Raw genomic sequence first — 19,649 nt, forward strand, 5'->3', positions numbered from 1 at the left:
TACACATGTAAGTTGATCAGGTCGGCCAAACCCTACCTCTCAACAAACAGTTGTACCACATTGGCAAGAGCACTTGTGCTGTCCAAACTGGACTACTGCAATACCCTGTACCTTGGCTCCAACAAATATCTCACTATGAAAATTCAAACACTTCAAAACAATGCCTTAAGAGCAGCGTTAGGAATTGACTAAAGAGAACATATCTCGACTGAAAGGAGACAATCTAATTGTCTCTCCACTATTGATAAAATTAGGCTAAAAACTGCCTCACTAACATTCAATTGCCTCAACGTGGCACCGCACTTTTTGACAGACAGAATCAATAGAAAACCCACTCTCCGACCCACCAGAGCGGCCTACACTAACTGCCCGACAGTCCCCACTTTCAAATTGACGAAAATTGGAGGCAACAGCTTCCCTGTCAAAGCTGCCCAACTTTGCAATTCCCTTCCCCCCTTCTTAAGGGTGGACCAAACTTACGCGAAATTCAGATTCAATATTAACAACTGGTTCAAAGAAAATAATCTTTAATTTCAGTACGACTCCCTGAATCCTCACTGCCTTTATCATATCTTACCACATCCCTTTTTAATGCACTGTTTATAGCTACTACTGTATCTCACTTGCTTTGTCACCTTTTGACCATGTATTTGGCTACCCACACCCTGTATCATATGTCCTGCTTACCTTTCTGCCTGCCTTGTCTACCTAACTGTAATCTACGCTGTATTTTGTATTGCACTTTGTAAGCTGAAAATATACTTGTACTCGCTCCCTGATACCCTTGGGCCTGTTGCGCGTTATAAATAAATAAACAAACCAACAAGTATTTGCATTGTTCCCTTTAAGGCTTTCTTTAAAACGGTTTGTCTCTCTGAGGCTTTCTTCTCTTGTATCATGTTCATTGCAGAGCTTTATCTAATCTTTTCCTTGTGCGTTTCTGGCTTATACTTTCTCCAGCCTTCAACTCTGCAGGTATAGGGTGGTTGCCCTTCCTCCCATGGTTTTAGATCGCAGTCTTTGTTGGCTCCCCACCTGGGTTGATTAAATCTCTCCCTTGCATATGGGTCACATCCCTTTTAAACTACTTTCTTTGATGTTATCTCGTCCTCAGGACTGGAGCAAGTCTCTCTTCAAGTGACACCGACCTTCCCTGACTGGGTTGTTTGTTGTTTCTCTCTTTTCACTGCTTGATTAAATCGCTCCCTTACATATGTGTCACATCCCTTGTAAACTTTCTTCGATGTTATCTCATCCTCAGTTCTGGAACGAGTCTCTCTCTTCAAGGGACACCGGTCTTCCCTGACTGGGTTGTTTGTTATTTCTCTCTTTTTGCTGCTTGGTTTCCAGTTCTCAGTTCCTCATCGGGTGCCTGTCTTCCACAGACACTGGCGATCATATGCCGTTCAGGCTTCCAGTCTCAGTAGTTTCGGCGCTGCTCCATGGGTGTCTGGCACCAGTCTGCAAGCATGATCATGCCACTATCAGGTACTTCTCATCTCTATTCCTTTTTGTACCACTTTCTTTGCAGTCGCATACACCTGGCCATACAGTGTATCTGACTGTGTTTCTCTCATTCTTCAAAAGAAGTGGGCTCTGGGACTCGGCTTGACTCCACCTTCACTTGGAGGAATGATGTTGGGGGGGGCTTCTCCTGCACATAGCTCTCTCCTTCTGCTCTGGGACATCACATTTAAATGGACGTCTTTGGTTAAAGAGGCATATTCCCTTTTTCTTCCAAATGTGATTCTTTTCACATTGTCTTCAGCCAAACATAAAGTTGTCACACTACTCTTCATAGAAGGTATTCCCATACATACAGCTATGGTAGCTGATTTAGGGAGTTCCTGACAGTAAGGGTAGTCCTTGTCCCCAAATGGTCTCTGCCAGTGAGGTCCCACTTACCTCGACTCCTAGGGAGGGTTTTACGGAGTGGGCTTACCTCCCTAGCCTCACAGGGGACATCTGCCCCTTCAGCAGAAGCAACGAATACCGGACATTCGGCACACAGGCCAATCAGAACCAGCAAAACATTTTGGGATATTAAGCAGGCCAATCAGAGCCCTAGAATCTCAGTAGAGGTTGGGAAGGTTGCTAAAGGATGGCCATTGAATTCAGTGACAGGTCCAGGCACTAGATGTAATCTCCTGCTTCCAACCAACTATGAGATTTTCTTCTCCCTAATAGTGACTGGAAACAACTGTCACGTTGGTGTATGTCATGCAAAGTGGTCACTGGGATTCTCTTCCCCTTTGTATTAATGCAATAACAGCACACTCAGTTAGAGCAAATGGATGATAATCTTCTGCCCATCTCCAACAAAGCTTGGGGCTTTCAAGTATTCACGCTATTCTATTACCATTTTGTTAACATTCCCTCAACTAAATCATATTTAATTTTCGTATTTCTCCCTCAACTACCCTGATGTGATTCAAATTAAAATTCACTCCCTGGTTACCAGGTCCCAGAAACCTCTTGCATTGGCTCTGCCTACAAAAACAATCACAGACTCCACCTGCACATGCTTTACAGAACCTGCACTGTGGACTTGCTGAAATAAGCCACAATCGACAACCAAAGGAAGTTGGGGAAAAGTTCAGCTGAATTTGTAGAATTTCTGGCAGCTCATAATTTTATCTTCAGGCTAGTTAATGAATCTGTCAATAAACAATTCAATAGCAGATCAGAAGCCATATATTAACAGAAGATCATGTCCATCAATGAAATCAATATTTGCACATTTGCAAATACTGGAAATCAAGAATCCAGAAGGTTATGGTGATGACCTGTAATGCTGAAACAGGAATGGATGCATGCATACATTAACCTGTTCATGCATACATTAACTTAGTGTACGGTATTGTCCACAACAAGCAGCAGAGTCATCCAAGTTACATATAGGAAGGGTGTTGGCTATAACCCACTTAAGTATGAGGATTCCTACAAAGTATGTACGATATATTAATCCAATCACAAAGGTACCCTGCAAGAGGTGGCCAACAAGACCCTTGCCAACCGCTTCATAATGTAGCTGTGGTCACTAAGCAGCATCCCTTTCACAGTAAAGCACAGGAAATGGCACAACATTGCAAGTTGCTGGCACCTTAATTCCTAACTCCTGAGCTACTGTGAGCAGGTCCCATTTCAAGGAGGCCTCAGCTTCACACGTGCTCTGTGGGAGAACTGCAGTGAAGGTCTTGCTACACTAGTTGGCAGGTTGTTTAGACCATGGGAAACAAAGTGTAGGTGGAGCAGGAAAAATATTCCAGGCATGACAGAGAATGGATATTGGGGGTTTTCAGAGCGAGAGTTCATGATAGAAGTAGATTTAAGATGTGGTGTGGTTGCTCCAACTCATGGCAGTTTGGCGGTTTTATTGCTCAGGTAAGAAGCACCTCTGAAAACAAAACACAGTCAGGGGGGCCCACCTTTAAGGACCCCTCTTTGGTCACCTCCCGGTAGTTTGGGGTGGGAGTCCACATAACAGCCTGCCCTTTCACAAGCCATGTGAAGACAGGCCCCTCATGAAATGTGTGTCAGCCTCCCAGAGGAGAGACAGATTGGGCCTCCAATTAGGAGATCAGAACCTCTGGTGGGACCTGGCCTCTTAGCCAGTGTGTGAAAAAAATACTAAAACCCTCAGAGGTCCCTACGATCCATGCCCAGTTAACTTAGGTAAATACTCTCCCAAAAGAGGGTCAGGTATATTCTAGTAATACAATTAATCTAGACCCTCCCAAACTAGGCCCACTATGTTTGATAAATACCACCAGGTAAAATGATATCCTGAAAAAGATCTAAGCTTTGCTATATTGCCCCCTGAATAGAAGGAGAACCCCAATTTCTCAAAAGAGTTCTCAGGTAATGTATCTTGCTACGAGGCAAAGGTGATCTCAGTAAAGACATCTGGACCAGTTCTGAGAGTGTGTCCTCAATGCAACTCTGTAAGTGTATATGAATAGCAGACCCTTCAGTGCGAATTAGCTCATACTTCTAAATGAATTGAAGTGAATAAAGACAATATAACGCATTAAATGGAAAAGGAACACCTAAAAAAGACGCTAGCCCTTATAGCATTTAGTATGAGTTTTATGTGGTTTTCAATTTACTGAATGGAAGATGCAAAGTGTAGTCTGCTGGAAGAGAGGGCATTATACCAGGTTAACAATAAATGTGAACATATTTTAATTTCTTGCTCTGGCTAAGAAATTGGAGAGAAGTGGAAGCACTGTGCATTATTTATGAAGGTCAATAGAGGCAGAATTGCGCTGGCGTGGTAGAGAAAATTCAAAGGACACTTGGGTAGCCATGGCTTATGTACTTATCCTGCCTGCAACAAACAGATATTGCTAAGACACATATAAAAGGGCTGCACCTTGTAACCATCTTTCTAACTCTATGCATGGCTTTGCTTCAAAACCCTGCCCTTACATTGCTTTATGAATAGTGTCACCTTGGGAGTTAGAAGGTAGTATAGGGAGATGCATCAAGATCTCAAAAATTGGTTAAAAATCAAAATATACATTCTTGTAGGAATTGTAAACTAGATTTTTAAATCCAGGACAGACTGGAATATCTTCAAGAAGGGTTCGGACATTAAAACACAGCCAAAGGGGCAGCTCTCATGCATGCGATAACCTAGTAGAGATGAATACAATGTCTTCCAGAGGCTTGATCTCAGTCATATATATCAAATTCTATCATTTACAGAGGATATGTAATGCTGGGCTTCTAAGAACTAATAGGAGAAGGAGGTTGGCAAAAGCATTGACCTCAACAGATATAAATATTGTTTTTAAATACTTTTCCTACATTGTCTCTTCGCGCCCAGAAAAAAAGGATCATGAATAACGTAATGTTTTGTCATCAGAGGACGATGGACCTGAATCAGAACCACTCGATTTGTGTTGCTGAAGTTCCATGGGGAAGTGGCAAGATGTCAATTTCGTGGCCTGTTCCATACCTCAAACACTTTCTCTTTCCCTTTATTTGTATTCATTATTTCTTGATGTATTTATTGTTAACTTAAAAGGTCTCAGCTTCCCCAACCCCAAGATGGAGGGGGGATACAAACACAGAGGAAGAGGAAAAGAAATAAAAGATCATTCACAGTTACTGTCAGGTGCAGACCAGCATAATGGGGGCAAAGGTTTGGGAGAGAAGAGCAGACATGTTAGGTAGTCAAGTAAATGAGAAAAGCACATAGAGGTGTTAAGTGCAGAACGAGGTACAGAGTGATGTGGCTGGGAGAGCAACAGACCCGGAAGCTCAATGTAAGCCTCTTTAGCTTGTTAGGGTTACCGGTCGAAACAATAAGACTACAATAGAGGAAGGGTGAGGTGTGGGGCCAAGGAATGATTAAGCATAATAACAAGGCCATCCCCAAGGGGCAAGAGGACAATACTCCACAGTGTATGGGGCAAACCTCTTCCAACAGATGTGTTTTTAACACTTTTCTGAATTTGCAGTGTCTGCCCTCAGTTGGGATGGTCGAAAGCAGATCCCCAGGACCACAGAGGTAATCTATTGATGGCCTGGTTTCTTTTTCCCGACGGTGGTAAAGGAAAGTTGACTAGCTGTTATTGTTCTTAGTTTTCAGGAACGAAGGTCAAGAGTTTAATACAGCCTTTCTTGTGGGAGGGGAAACAACCGAATTGGAAGTTGGGGAAGCTGCAGACATTGACTGAGAAAGGTGGTTTGGGAGTCCCAGATTTTGCCAACTACCAACTAGCCTTTGGGGCAAGGCACTTGAGAATTCAACGGATGTTTGGACACAGGAAAAGACATGTAAGTGTACACCACTGTCGCCCAGGGCGCTGCTAACATCAGGAGATGCAATTGGATGCAAATCGTATGCTCCGACAACATTTCTGACAGAATCTTGGCATTCCCTTGTGAAACTGACCTAAGAAGATGTCTCCTGTCCCATTAACTCATCATTATGGCTAAACCCGGAGATTAAGTTGGATGGGAAAACGCTGTTCGGGCTAAATTGGTTTCTGAGCAGTATATAATGGCTGGCAGATCTATTTGCAGACAAAAGATGGATTGCTTTCAATAGACCAAGTACCGAAAGGGGCTTAAAGGACTGTACATTTTCAGAATATCATAGATTGAAGAGAGCTATTGGGGAGAGAATCCCAGAAAAGTACAAAGTTTGGGCAGATCTGTTGCAAGAATTCAAGTTGGAAGAACACTTTCCTTCGAAGGTCGGTAAACATCTGGCAAAATACAAAGAGGTCAATGCGAAGCTACTTGATAAATGGTCAGAAGTATTAGATTCAGAAATGAGTGTGTGCAGATGGAACAACAGAGTGTACTGGACTCTGCAGAAACTCTACGAAAGGGGTTTACTAGAGTCAGAAGCATGCTGGAGATGCAAACAAAGAGTGGGATCGTTTGAGCATATGATGTGGGAGGGCTGCACGTTAAGGGAATTCTGGAAAGAAGTCACATTGACTATTAGTAAAGTACTAATGCTTGATGTGGATTATGAATTTGCAAGCATTGTCTTGGGGCAGGATGATTTAATTAATGATCTGTCATTCCCGCCGCAATGGTGGTTCTTCAGGGCATCGTTATCTGCAAAGAACATTATATTGCGGGAATGGAAGAGTGAGCAGGTATCCTCAGCTTCTGCTTGGGTAAGGGATTTACAGCAAATGTCTGCAATGGAGAGGGTGATTATGTACACGAAAAAGAAGGGCAACCAATATGAACACATTTGGGAGAGGTTCGTGGAGTTGTAAAATCCATGCATTCAGTGACCACTGTATTCAGAGTCAGGTAGTTTGATGATATTTACGGAGGTATGTTGGTAATGTTATAATTGTTTGTTAACTATTGCTGTGAAGGAAAAAGCGATGAAATGTATGTATGTTATATGAAATATATTCAAGATTTTTAAATGTGATATGAATATATTTTAATAAATATTTAAATACAAAAAATAGGAAGGAGTGTTTTTCTTGATGTATTGGTCTGATGGGATGTGATCATCACACTTGATGGCTTTATGTTTGAGAAACAAAGCTTTAACGTTAATCCTTCCCTTGAGATTGAGCCACGGTAGGGCTTTTTGAAGGTGTGATTGTCAGTCTTTAGCTCCAAGATAAGCCCTGCTGCCTTATTCTCCATTTATTTATTTTAACATTTGTAGAGTGCACAAAACCAAGGGCAACTGGGCGCTGGTATCAGTAAAAAAGCAAGATACAGACAGAGAGTAATAATACTTAATAATACATAATGCATGAGAGTTTCACAGACATGGAGGAGCGTGGTAGCTTCACTGAGTTATAGTTCTTGCATGAAGAGCCATGTTCTGAGGCCTTTACGGAAGGACCAGAAGGAAGATTCAGATCTTAGGGAAATGTTTGTGGCCACGACTCGGGAGCTGCTACCTCATGCTTTCTGAAGCTTGAATCTGGGAATGGATAAGAGGTGCGAGTGGGCAGCCTGGGTGGTTCTATTGGACTGTGATTTGGAGAATATTCTAGATAGGTATCTAGGGGCTGTATATGACAAGCATTTGTGCGTTTATGAAAGTGTTTTCAACAAGATGCGTTCGCGAACAGGTAGCTAGTGGGCCTGCCGCCTTGCAGGAGGAAAATACTTTTTTTGCAATGTTTAAAGCTGCTCGTATTGTATTATTTTGTATGATCTGTAGTTTTTCAATGTTCTTTGTGGTTGAGCTTTTGAAGAGGGCATTGCAGTAGTCTATCCTGGAGAGAATGAGGCCTCTGGCAATCGTAATGCAACTTTCAGGGGTCAGGAAATGTCTGCAGGCGTTTATCAGTTTTGAGGTGTCCCGTTAGAGAAAGTGAGAAGCCCAGGTAAACTCCCAGCGTTTTTACTTCTTTTGCGACTGGAATTATGTTACCATCAATGACGAAGGTGTTACAGTCTTGGTTAAGTTTATTTGAATGGGTTTGTGATCCTATGAAGAGTAGCTCAGTTTTCCCGTCAGAAGAGGCAAGAAGAAGAATTTCCCAAAGATTGGCTATGGCGGTAGGCAAAAGTATGTCGAATGCCAAAGTTAGAGAGAGGAAGCGGCAAGATAAGGGGGAAAATGGGCAAGGTATGAACGACAATTGGCTAGGCTGGGCAACACAGGTCGCTGCAGTTTGAGTGGTCAGGATCAATAAAGGGCGGGGCATGAAGATGTGCACAGCAATAAGGGAGAGGGGTGAGTGGAAGGGAGCAAGCACTGAGGGCCCGTCAGTTTGGCCTATCCAAGTGGAATGAGAAATCCCAGGCAACTACCACTTAATAGCACCTGGAATCTCTTGTTTCTTATTGGCTGAGACATCTCAAAAGTTAAAAAAGTGTGAAAAAAAGGTTCAAGTAAAATAGGGAAATAAATGGATAAAACAAATATCGAAGGCCTCTTCATGTAACCAAACAAGCAGGTAATAAAACAAATTAAGACAATACACTTACTCCAAAAGGTCAAAGTTGGATTTCTTATCCAGTGCATTGTGTGGCATGTCCTTGTAGAACCTCCTATGAGAGATCAGAAGCAGATACTTAAATTAATGCAACAACATCGGAAATGCAAAACAATCTCTTAATTTCAAAAACAAATGTCAGTAGAATGAATGTCGCAATGTGATGAGTGGCACAGTCTTTATACAAAATGTCACAGTTCTTAGCACTAAATGTATCCCACAATATTAGATCCGCATAGTCTACCACAGCAATTTACACTAGCAATTAATAACCTGCACCCCAAATAAAGGAATTTAGAGTGAGGTTTAGCCATTGCCTATGTATTTTAGAAAGTCCTGTCATGATTTATAAACAATTCTGAAGGAGTTTGAATCCAACCGACTACTCCCTGTAGTTTCTCCCTCCCAACACCCCCAATCCCTGCTAGTAGCTCTAATTCATTTACCCATGCGTGCCATATGTGGAAGCAGAGGGAAGCATCGTCTATCATGCCACAACTTCAGCCACTTGCGAACACTTTAGTGCCAGCCTTTCCAGGGCATATATGCAGCCCATCAGAATGTTGGTAGAGAAGGAGATAGGAAGTGGGACAGAAGGTACAAGGGTGGATCACTCTGACTTGTAGAGTGTCTACCGGAGATATTGTAGACACTAGTGCTGTTTATAATTGCACCGTGGCAAAAAGAAAATGTAAACCAAAAAAAAAAGCAAGATGGCGGCCTAACCTAAAATTGCCTCTGTCTGTTTAGCCTCATCCAGCAGCACAACCTCATTGAGAACACATGTATTCTTCACAGTCGTACCCGCTTATGGTTAGGAAAGCTCAAGGGCAGGACCCAAACCTTTATAAGAGCAGGAGGCAGTTAACAATGGCTGTCAGGAGGCGATGAGCCCATTCTGGAGTATAGGAGACAGAAAGGGAAGGCTGTGGAGGCAAAGCAGAGCAAGAAGGTGCAAGGATTGAGAAGAGGTGGTTCGAAGAAGAAGAAACGAAGGAGCAGAGGGTATTTTGGGAGGACAATATTATAAGCAAATGTTTAGTGGCAGAGTGAAGAGGGGAAGAAGTGAGGAGAGGAGTAGCTAGTGGAAGGAGAAAGTAAAGGATAGAGCACTGTAAGTGTGAGGTTTAAGTACGATTCTAAGAGGTCGGGAGATGTGACCAGAGGAAGGAGAAAGTAAATAGCTTACTGTCGTTAGAGGATCATTTTACAAAAGAGGAAATGGGAAAGCGATAGGCAGATTAAAACCCTCTAGGGAGGCAGGTCCAGATGGGATCCTAGCCTGGATTATTAAAGCAAATTCGGAACCCTGGATTATTATTATATGCACTTTATATAAGAACTGTATTAATAATTCTATTCTCCCAGAATCCCCTAAATACATCTGAACTGTCTCCATATTTAAGAAAGGTTCCCATAAATGTGTTACTAACTGTAGGACAATCTCTCTGATACATCAGGAAGAATCTTTGTGTCATATGTTAGGGAGATTACAGGAATGGTCAAAACAAAGGGGAACCTTAGATATATAACAGATGGGGTTTAGGAAGGGACTTGGTACGCAGATTAGTGACTTCACAATAAAATGCTCAACCAAGGAGGAATTCCAATCAAGGAAGGCACCTGTTGCCTTCCTTGATTTTAAATCTGCCGTTGATACGATTGAAAGGGCCTGGTGATGGATGCAATTGTTAAAGAATAAGACACCTTGTGACCTACTTAAAGTGATTATGAAGCTGCACGAAAATAATTCTATACAAATAAAACAGAATGCGCAGTGGTCCTTCTCTGAAAATATTCCCCTAAGTAGAGGTGTTAAACAGGGGTTATTTTGGCCCCATCCTTTTTAATCACTATCTTGCTGATCTATGGTATATGTTGAAGAGCTTAAGAATGATCCTCCTAAATGAAGTCCTTAGCAAATACCTTGGTTACCGTACGCTGATGAAGTGATTATTTTAGGTAGAACCCCGGTGGGGCCTCGTTGCAGTCTAGATGCAGTGAGTATGCATCTAACCGACAAAGTTCAAACATAGATCTTTTACATGGAAACCTATGAATAATTAGTTGAAGGTAGTCGATGTCTTTAAGTATTTGGCCTTTAGGATGAAAGCAAAGCTCTCCAGGAAATGGCTGGTTAAAAACAAAGCAATAAATGATTCCAATATTGTCAAATATTAAAAATGTGGGTAAAGATTATAGGTGTGATGAATCCAGTGCAGTCATCACAGATTCCCGGGCGGTGACCACCTCCCATGTGGCCAGGGTAAGGCAGCCGCTACCTGATCCTGACGCTGGGGGTGGTCTCATGACAGAGGATCACATGGGAGGAGAGAGCTACCGGGGGGGGATGTCATGTCTTAACTGGGCAAGATGCCTTGTCTCCCCCTATCCCATGAGGAAGACAGCCTTACACCCAAGACCCTTTTTTATGAGGAAGATCCTCTGATGTCCCAGATCTTCATGGCATAATGTCAGATCTATGTTTCCACTGGTGGGAGAGGTGAACACTCTTCTTCATATTTTCATAGCCAAACATACAACCATGACACTAACTTGCACTCCTCAAACAAAACACCCTTTTCCTCTAAAATTCCTTATTTTAAAACCAGTAAACAAAACTATTCCAATACCACGTGTTTAACAACATCTTGGTCGCAGTACCTGACTGATTTGCATATGGCTGGACCTCTTTTGCAATGGCGCAGGTGAGCTAAACAACGGTGGTGTGGAAAGTTGCCCAGAGCAATGACAGTGGTTCACTTTTTTGGTTTTAACACCATCTAAGAACTTCAACTCCCAGAATTCTCCAAGTATTGAGACAAGGAAGATGCAGGAGTTTAAACCATGTACCAACAACTTGAACAGTCTAGCTGTTTTTCTAAAGCACCTGGGGGACATTTAAACCTAACAAGTGCACTGTTCAGTGAGGCAGTGAAGGAGAAGACGTTGGCTTCTGTTCAAGAGCTCACAAACAGTACATACCGGCATGGTGGGGAGATGAAGAGGTAGAGACTGAAGTGCCGTGGAGATGCTGGGAGCCGCGAGGAGGGTGCTGGGCGCTCAGCGAGACGAGGGGCTGCTATTCTCCATTTCAGGTCCAGAAGGGAAGCAGGCGTACAATCGCAGATCTGCGAGGAAGGCCGGAAGAACGTCTACTGCCTCCAGATTTGAAAACGGTTGACAGCAGCAAACCACAGAAGCACGAACCTGACCAGAGACGCTGGAGAAAGTTGGTAACTCTACCCAAAGCTAATGGGGATCCCAGAGCATTCCGGCACCGCGCCAACAGCAATTTGAACATTGTAACTTTGTGAATACAACAAAAAGCGTACTTTTATACCAGAAGGCAGAAAGGCAAACCCCAATGAACTGTGAATATATGAAATGTAAATGTCTGACCAAATTCAAAGAAACCTTACCACGAGTATACATATCAACCTTGAGGGCCATACCTGCAATATTTTATGATACAGAGAAGCAAATGAATACACCGGGTAAAGAAAGATACCATGCGAGTGAAGTATATGAAAAGCCCTGATAAACCAAAGACACCAGGCGAGAAGCATAAGAAAAGCCCTAGTAAATCAAAGACACCAGGCGAATGAAGCACCTGAGAAGTCCTGATAAGCCAAAGACACTAGAAGAGTAAAGCAAATAAGAAGTCTGGGTAAACCAAAGACATATAAATGTTCTGGCAGGGGAGTATACCAGGCAGTTGACGTTGCAGAAAGTGTCCTGGCAGGAGAGTACACCAGGCAGTTGGCATTTGCATAAAGGAACCTGGCAGGAGAGTAAACCAGGCAGTTTGCAAGCCACAAGAAATAGTAAAAGAAAGATAGGTGTTTTTTATTGAACCCTGGAAAGTTTTATATTAAAGAAAGACATTGCTATCCAGACTGCGGAGAAAGTTGCATTTAGGAAAGACTGTTAAAGACTTGGTTGTCTAAACAGGAATCTTGTGAGTCCAAACAAGATGTCAAGGAACTGTTTATAAAAGTGATTCTTCATCTTACAATTGAGAATCCAGGCAAAGGGATCCACCCTCTGGAACCAAAGGCTTCCGCCTTGGAGAACATTATACTTATTTCAGTTGTGAACACTTTTTGGCCAGTTGAAGATATTTTCCTTACATATTGTCATTTTTTTTAGTGTGAGGGTCAGGATAGGACATTTTGGACACAAGGACGTTTTTTTCAGTTATTGACATCCTGACACAGACAGATCCTTGGTTTTGGTTTATACGCAGGGAAACTCCTCTTTAGCATAGCGTCAGAGAGGCATTTTCCCAACCCCTTTTCTCTTAATAAATATATTTTTGTGAAAACATGACAACCTTGTGGCCAGCTCTCATTTCTAACCCCTCCCAACGGCATACTCGTGGCTAGCGCTAATAAATCTTTATCGGAATAAAGTTGTCCCTATTTTAATTTATGGAATGGAAATACAGATGAAGATGGACTGTGGCTCTTTGGAGGTACTGGAGGGTTTTGCTTTTTTATGGGGGTTGCCCTCTGGAGCCCCAGACTAGAATTACCATTAAGTGAATAGAAGGCTACCATATTAAACAGAAGACTAATGGTGTTTATAAGGATAATGGGGGACATTACAAGTATGGTGGTAGTCATGGCGCTATTTGCGCCATGACTGCCTCCCATACCGGTACCGACTCTGGTTTGGTGCAATGAGGACTTATCGGTCCAGTCCGACCTTGGCGGGACTGCTAAGTCCCCATTCACCAAACCATTCCCCATTTGATCCTGCATAGGGCTCAATGGCAATGGGGCGGGTGCAAATAACGTGCCGGCGTATACCAAGCCTGTTATTTGCGCCCAGGCACCTTAACAGGTCCCATCCTTAACACCAGGTCAGACCTGGCATTAAGGAAGGGACCCGCTAAGGGACCTCGTAGTAGGGCGGTAAGGGATTACCGGCACCGGTCTCCTTACCGGTGCTCGGTATCCCTTACCGCCCTACTCGGAATGAGGCCCAATGTATGAAACAGAGCTAGATAGTATTTTTGGAGAATTGACGAAGCTCTTCTAGCTCGCACCTAGAAACACTTGTGTACAGGTGTGGTATAAATGCCATAACATAGCCTGTAAAACCCTTGATAATTTTCTAAGAGAGTGTGAGGATTATATTAAAATGTTAGATATTAATGAAAAGTCATGGCTAAATATTGGAGTTTTCGGGGCTGTTATTTTCCAGAAAGATTTATCAGAAAGAGAAAGCAATTATTTGCATCTCACGAACAAAAATTGCTTAAGGATTTATTATCTTTATGCCCAGATTAAAAGGAACTGTAATAATATTGTAAGACATGCTGCAGTAAGTGGGCGTGACAGTTTTTATGCGATTTCGACTAAATATGCTTATTTCTAGGGAAGTGCTGGGTGTAAGGAATAGGGTTCTGAGAAGTTCGAGAACTTGCAGCGTTTGTAATAATCAAGGGTATATGGAGAGCTTGAGAAATTTGATTGTGGAATATGATTAATCGATTCCTCCTAGACACAGTTAGGTACTTTTTTAATGGGGGATTTGTACGTAGAAATTAATTCTGGCAGAGAATGCTTTTAGGGAATCAAACCGCAGTCATAATTACAATGTATTATTTTTGGAACACAATTGAAATGACATTTTTTTATGGAAGTAATTTAAGTTACAATGATGAATTGTGGTGGGTTGTCTTTTGATTTTTGTTTTGATTATGTGATGTGGTTTTTAACCTTGTTATGCTTATTTTTGCATAAAGTTTAAAGTAACCATGTTGCTGAATAAAATAAAACATGGGGTTGTGTCACTACTGATGTTTGACAACTAGCAGGTCTGCAGTGGTTACCTGACGAATAAACAACTGATTGGGGATACAGATACATTATTAAAATGGGCAAGTGCCATGGCTTATACATGACACTTTGTAGGTCTGGATAATGCCAAATTCTACGATGACAAGTAAATCTAACAAACACAATATCTCTTGGATAATTGCAAGGTTTTGGATTAAGTATGATTATATCAGCATTTGAATAGAGTATTGGTTTGATATTTAAAAAAGAAGTAAAAAGAAACATATAATTAATTTCGTCAAAAATACTCCAATCTGCTTGTCATGACCAGTAGTCAAAGGTGATTGGGCAAAGATAGTTTGCAGAGTAGGGGCCTGATTGTAGTTTAGGCAGATTTTTTGGAAGGGGTACCACCAATGCAAATTACCACTGCCACCAACGTTATTATTGAAAGCTGCCCAATTACAGCTATACCACCACAACAGAAGTAAGAGTAGTGAAATTGCTAGAATGCTACCTGTTGTATGAAAGATGTACCACTACTTTTATTTGATCATTTTTTACATCTGTCCATTTAAATCCCAACTGATGGCGGAATTGGATAGTGTGCAGTAGTGGTACGAAACACTACTATAAACTGTTTTAATGCACAAAAGGGTAATTTCTTACCCTTTGTAGGTTTTGCAGGGGTAAAGCGGGCATCGGACATCCCCACATGTCCACCCCTTTCCCATGTCCCCATTCAAAAAACTGCTTCACTGTGTTGTAAATCAGAGCTTGTGTGTTCCAACTGTAGAGGGAGAGAAATAAATCTTTTGAAAAAGTTTCTGAGGACTTAGTACAAGTTTCACAGCTTGGATGGATGTAAAAACTGGAGGATTTTGAAGGTGAAATACCATTTTGTAGTAGTGCAGTATTTACTGCCAGCGGCATTCCCTTGAAATACTAGAGCGAGGATGGTAAAGCAGGTGGTATTATGCAAAGTCTGCCTGTTTTACTGTTACCGCCCAGGCTATAATGAGACCCTCAGTACCAGGTCACAGCATATTCCATGTTTCCTTCCAGCTAATTATTCTTAGACGCAGCCTTCAAATAGCAGCCAGAAGGAGATGTTTCTAGTCATCTCAATGGGCCTACTTAGATTGATTGTCAGGACATGGCTGGGGGATCCTCGCCCAGCAAGTGACATGTTGCTCCCGGAAGAACTTCAGTGATTTTGTAGGAGGAGTTCCAATTTATCTCAGGATGCAGTCGGGAAAAATTGAGCCATAAGTGGCCACTATTGTTGCATTCCCATTTATTGAGATAAAATATTATGCTTCAACTTATTTGAGATAATTAGCGTTCTTATACAGCGGAATATGGGGCATTCCTCAACACTTCGATGAGGTGCAGCAAGTCTTATTATTAATCAATTGAATGTTATCCAATTTAACCTCGAAAGGATGAAGGGCTGAGTCGGCCCTGCTGCAAGGCTCAAACTTGTAAAGTGCATGCTGTGGCCGTATCTGAGGCGAGCACTAAAATCTACCCACTTGGCCCTGGCAAGTCTGCTAGGTGTTCATTTGCTTCAGCATATCTGTGTTTTTCTCAATTTTTTGTACAGTATTGGTAACACCTGATTAAAAAAAAGTTATATTACTAGTGGAAAAGCCTCTGTACACCGGCTTATGTGTGTAAAAGAATACATTTTCAGAGTGTAAATATTTTACGTGTTGTATCTTCACGTAATTAATGTTAATAGAAAAACAATGTTTTAAAGGGTCTTAATCCTTTTTCATGGAGTAGTACCTCAAACAAAATATCTCAGAATCAGAAGAAATTTCAACATAGTACATATGGCCAATTCTTGTATCTGCTCCTCATTGTCTTGGATTCGATTTATGGGTTTTGGACTCAAATACATAATGTTGAAGGATGTTTGAGTGATACAATTAACGTGCAGCATGATTCTCTTCATGTAACATGAAGTAGGCTGTTAAAGTCTTGTCTTTTTTTGCAGCAAATTGTATGTTATTGTTGAAATACACATTTTTGTTGCAGGAATACACATTGAAATACACATTTTTGTTGTTGAAATAAACATTTTTGTTGAAATACACATTTTGTTCACCTGGAAGTTTAACTTTAAGTCTTAGTATTGTATGCGTACTGCAACAGCTCCATCTAGTGGTGGTAACAGGCGAAGCAAGCACATGACAGCTTCGAACAAACATACATCTGGCCTTTAATTATATAGTATGATAGTTCTCAAATCTAGATTTGATAAGACACATTCCCTTACCTGAGCTCCAGGCATCCCAGCTGCAAGGCCATGCCCTCACTCACTTTCGTTGCATACTGTTGCATGTAGTCATTACGCAACTGTAAAAGGGAAAGGGGTACCGTTATTACGCAGACTCTCTGTTTTCTTCAATGAAGGTCAAATAATCATTAGTAAGAGTGACCTCTCTCCCCCTATCATTTACACCATTTCAGGACTGCAACAGAGAGCACCAAGCATTCCTTCTTTCTAATGCCATAGGTCAATGGTTTGCAACCTTTGGCTCTCAAGATGCTTTGGACTACATCTCCCATCAGCCCAAGCCAGCATAGTCAATGGTGAGGGATCATGGGAATCAAAATCTGCAGAACCACAGGTAACAGGCTCCTGCTGTAGTGTCGAAAATGTCATGACGGCTGTGTCTCAGATACAGTAGGAGTCTGAGTCTGAATGACCATAAATCTGAGGTCAGCAGCAGGGAGAGTAGTAGCTGTAATGTGCCTCTGGCTATAGAGCAATGCACGCTTTTGTTCAAAGAAAGAAAATCAGTGACTGAAAATGCTTGGCAGTGGATCCTTGGCTCCTAGCTGTAGCATTTAGGAGCTTGGTTATATTGACACCAACAGCTGGCAGGAGCTAATGTAGGCACCCCAGGCCACTTGGCCACATACCAATGTGACATCACATCTCTGTGTTGGAGAATGTGTATAAAGTTGAAGACATTTAAAGACTAATGGGTCATATGTAAATGCAAACGGTTATAATCTGGGTCTAATGTGGAAGTTAGGTTTGTCATACCTCCTCGCTCACCATAGCAGGCTCCTGCTTACTGGCTGATGGCTGATACCAAGATGGGTGGTTTTAGCTCCTGCTCATCAAACTTTTATTTCGATTCCCTCTAAACATTCAAGCATTTTGCGGAAACTGCTATTGAACCTTTGCCCCCAATGCCATTCATTGATCAGATTACTTCAAATGAGCTTGGATCGACTATGCGTACATATATTTTATATCCACCTAAGGTGTCTAATATGGCGTTCTTAACTCGTTCCATGGGCCATACCAGGGGTAATGACCTGGCAGCCCGAGTTAACGGCCCAAGCGAAGCGAGGGAAGTTTACGAGGGCACTGGGATGTTACCCCCAGTATGGCCCGTCGGACGGGTTATGAACACCCTTAGAACCCCAAGTTACCAAAGCGGAAGGCCGGGGTGTTAAAAAAAAACATTTTCCTTCATTGAACAGGACACCACGCACGTCCCCTTCAATGGATGAAAATGCTTTGCCAAGATGGCTGCCATGACAGTAGAAGGCGGGGTTCTGTACGGAGCCCCTCTTCCATTACCATGGCGGCCAGAAAAGGGAAATGCAGGGGAGCTACGGTGGCGGTGGCGGGCAGTGCCTCCACCACAATCAGGTAAGTGGGATTGGGGAGGGACGTTTAGATAAACATTTTTTTTATTAAAGGAACGGAAGATGGTGGTAAAATGGCGGGCTGCAGAGTTGGCCATGTAGCAGCTTGGAACACGGGCTAAATCGGGAGTAGTAACCTTCTTTTTCAGCCTCCTGATTGGCCGGCTCCCAACCGCGGGTGCTATTAGAGAAGTACATTGCTAAGGGGAGGTTCTGTAACACGGCTGACACTACAATGCCATAAAAGGGGTCTGATGACATCTCTCAAACACTATGCTGGCGTTTTGGGGCCATTACCCTTTATTTATTATTATGTATGATTTAAAGTGCATGTAAAAATTGTTTTTCAGCTTCCAGATGGTTGAAGAACATGGTTCATAGTAACCGTATGATTTCAGGAAAAAAAGGACAAAAAGCAAGAACGACACAATTCGTGTAGAGCCCTGTCTTTGAAACTACTGTTGTGTACAAAAAGACTAAATAGCTAAAGGTGTAATACATGTATTCATTTGTATGCATGTATGTCAATTTAATTATAATCTAGTGCCGGGAAAGAACCTGCAGCTCAAACATGCATCCAAGATGTGTAAAGTTACCTGTTGGTAAAAGTATAATAACGTCGTCCTGTCTTTCTTGAAACTTTCAATGAAGTCTTCCGGAAGATACCGCACTCGGAGATCATACCTTGGATACAAAACAGGAATATCTCATCATCGTCGTCAGGCAGGAAGACACACAACAACTAGAGGATAGTTACAAAGATACTAGTATCGATTCTTTTTTTTATTATTTATTTATTTATTGAATATAGTTGAAATTACATCAACTTTTTCAATTTATACAAATTAGAAAAATTCATAAACATAAAATCCAATTAAGAAAAACCATATAAATTCATAACTTGCTGTAAAATCATCATTCTAGGTTCAAGGCCTGTAAAAAATTAATCGTTGCAATTTTTATACTCATTCATTCAGTGGCAGCCAAGGCGACCCATCTATTTTTTGGATCAAGTTGTGCAAAATATGCAAAGTGATTAACAAAGTGCAATTTTCTTAAAGTGCTAAGTGCCGGGCATTCCAATATTAAGTGTTGAAGAGATTCTACAATCATAACATTTTTACAGAACCTACACCAGTTGAGGTCAGAGGAGATTTGTTTCCTTCTTGTTTTGACCTCACGGGTGGGCCAGATGTTAAACCTCAAACCAAGAATGGCAGTTCTTAAGGCAGCAGATGGTGCTAAGCATTAATAAGAAGCAATGTTTTTAAAACGTTTTGGGCCAAAGATTGTAGAATCAAAGTCGTTATAGGTTAAACACTGAGTTCTGGTGTCAATCCAGTCCATCATATACACCTTCTTCTTTGCTTGCTCTGGATGAACTGTAAGCAGTTCAAGTGATATGTCCGCATGCACCATATTTGTTAATATTTTCGTAGACCAATATTTCGGAAATATTTCTGTAGAATTGAGCAAATAGCTTGAGATGGTGGATAATGTAGAGTTATCATATGTAGATAATAAGCATTTGCGAAATAAGGCACGTAGGCGCCAGTTATATAATGCACTTAAGAGAAATTATTCCCAATTCATATCTTATTAACACATCAGGAATACATTGGGGTAAATTTAAAATTGCACGCCAAAACTTGGCTTCTAATAAATTAAGAAACCCTGAGGGGACAATTAGTGTTTCCAGACCATAAAGAATGGATGCTACGACATTCTGATCCCAATA

The 19,649-nt window shown here is 41.7% G+C and overlaps 1 protein-coding gene across 4 annotated transcripts in view; it reads right to left on the bottom strand.

Annotated features, from left to right (window-relative positions):
- PTK2B (protein tyrosine kinase 2 beta) overlaps nucleotides 1–19,649 on the bottom strand; it is a 998,240-nt gene that overhangs the window by 346,676 nt on the left and 631,915 nt on the right. For all 4 annotated transcript variants that reach the window (XM_069605649.1, XM_069605652.1, XM_069605651.1 and 1 more), the window contains 3 exons: nucleotides 18,508–18,595; nucleotides 16,521–16,600; nucleotides 8,440–8,502 (listed from right to left, as the gene is read on the bottom strand). In XM_069605649.1, coding sequence (XP_069461750.1) covers nucleotides 8,440–8,502; nucleotides 16,521–16,600; nucleotides 18,508–18,595 — 231 coding nt within the window. The remainder of the gene's footprint in view (nucleotides 1–8,439; nucleotides 8,503–16,520; nucleotides 16,601–18,507; nucleotides 18,596–19,649) is intronic.

Source organism: Ambystoma mexicanum, chromosome 4p, assembly GCF_040938575.1.
Source record: "Ambystoma mexicanum isolate Mex_15411 chromosome 4p, UKY_AmexF1_1, whole genome shotgun sequence".
Taxonomy (NCBI): domain Eukaryota; kingdom Metazoa; phylum Chordata; class Amphibia; order Caudata; family Ambystomatidae; genus Ambystoma; species Ambystoma mexicanum.